Genomic DNA, 1570 nt, shown 5'->3' on the forward strand with positions numbered 1-1570 from the left:
AAAAACTATTTCTTCGTCAACTTTGCTTATCTTACTTTTCAGAATAATTGAAATTTGGTATAAATTCTATATTGATCTTAAATCATTTCGTTCAAAATTTTCAAATCTTGTGAAATGAAATTGATCTTTCCAGAAACTTTTAATAAAGGGTACCTTGTTTTAGATTAAAACCACAAAATATATTTGTATTGAATTTTATATTTTCATTCATTTATATTAATAGTATTCTTTTGTACAATATTACATTAAGTTATAAAACAATATTTACAGTCACAGCCATATATACAATAACAATTGTACATTTCTAGTTACACAATAATGTAAAATTTTTCTAAATGTTTATACAAACAATAAATTATATAGAGTTCATTACTCTAAGGACTAGATTTTACAATTATGATACACTTTGATACTTGTTCACTTCTGTTGCCACCATGAGATAGCATCAAACAAGTCATCTTCGTCCATGGGGTTCACTTGCTCTTGATGAAGTTGGTCTGGGTAGTTATTTGGCACATAACCACCAGAATATGCAGACGATACTCCAGACGAACACTCCGAGTCAGCTGGTGAGGGCACTGAGTCCGAGTACGGGGAGTTTCCATCAAAAATGCCTTCATCCACTTCGTACGATGTCTTAGTTTCAACTTGCGATGTTCTCGTAATCCCGTGGGCAGAATCACTTTCTTCAATTAAGTTTTGCAAATACCTGATGTATTCCACGACCATTCGGAGTGTGTCCACTTTGCTCAGCTTCTTCCCAGATCCGCGACGCGCACCTCCAGACAGTGCAGCAATCACAGTAGCGGGCAGCCGCTTCCTCAGCGCATTGAATCCATCATTCACTTGTTTCACACGATTCCTTTCGCGGGCGTTCCTTCTCGCGATAGAGGCAGCTTGAGGTCCAGTGTACGCGGTGTTCTTGTAATTATATTTCTTCTTATCAGTCTGCATGTCCAAGGTCAAATATTTCCTTTCAGGAGCTGGAGCAATTGCCACCATTCTTGGAGCGTCACTTTTAGCGTAAGCGACGTGATAGTCGGATGGATTGTATTGAATTCCTTGAAGCATTTTGAGGGATGAATGTAACGACGACGATAGTTGCGCACGATGCAGGTAATATTGTAGAGAAGTTTGGGAGCTTCGATGGTATCGACAACGATCTAGTGAATGAGCGCTACGGGCTGCCGCACCGCGTTATATGGGGCCCACCTTGCCCAAAAAAATGGACGGGACCCCTCACTCCCCTGCATCAAATCATTTTTTTGGGTTTGTACCTGGAATATTCTTTGAAAGATGTACTGCATAGTGGACCTGTACACGTGCCATTGAATTTAAATATGGTGACCGGGGTAGATGTTTATCGTTTTTATTCGCTTTTATATTAAAGTTTAAATGATAAACATAGTTTTTATTTTAACATTAACATTTCAACTTTATCATCTTGTTCAACAATCTGAACTATTAATTATTATTTTAAGTAATTACTCCACTTACAATTAAGTAAGATGTTATCAAGTTACAAAACAAATTAAACATCATTCTTTTATGACTCTCTTTTTATAGACGA

The 1570-nt window shown here is 37.0% G+C and overlaps 1 protein-coding gene across 1 annotated transcript; it reads right to left on the reverse strand.

The window, feature by feature from the left end:
- Positions 1-279: 279 nt before the first annotated feature.
- LOC118263672 (achaete-scute complex protein T3-like) lies at positions 280-1233 on the reverse strand. The gene has a single exon (XM_035575789.2). It carries the CDS (start codon positions 1069-1071, stop codon positions 418-420), a length of 654 nt encoding a protein of 217 aa, XP_035431682.2. The 5' UTR covers positions 1072-1233; the 3' UTR covers positions 280-417.
- Positions 1234-1570: the final 337 nt, after the last annotated feature.

This window comes from Spodoptera frugiperda, chromosome 27, assembly GCF_023101765.2.
Source record: "Spodoptera frugiperda isolate SF20-4 chromosome 27, AGI-APGP_CSIRO_Sfru_2.0, whole genome shotgun sequence".
NCBI classification, from domain to species: domain Eukaryota; kingdom Metazoa; phylum Arthropoda; class Insecta; order Lepidoptera; family Noctuidae; genus Spodoptera; species Spodoptera frugiperda.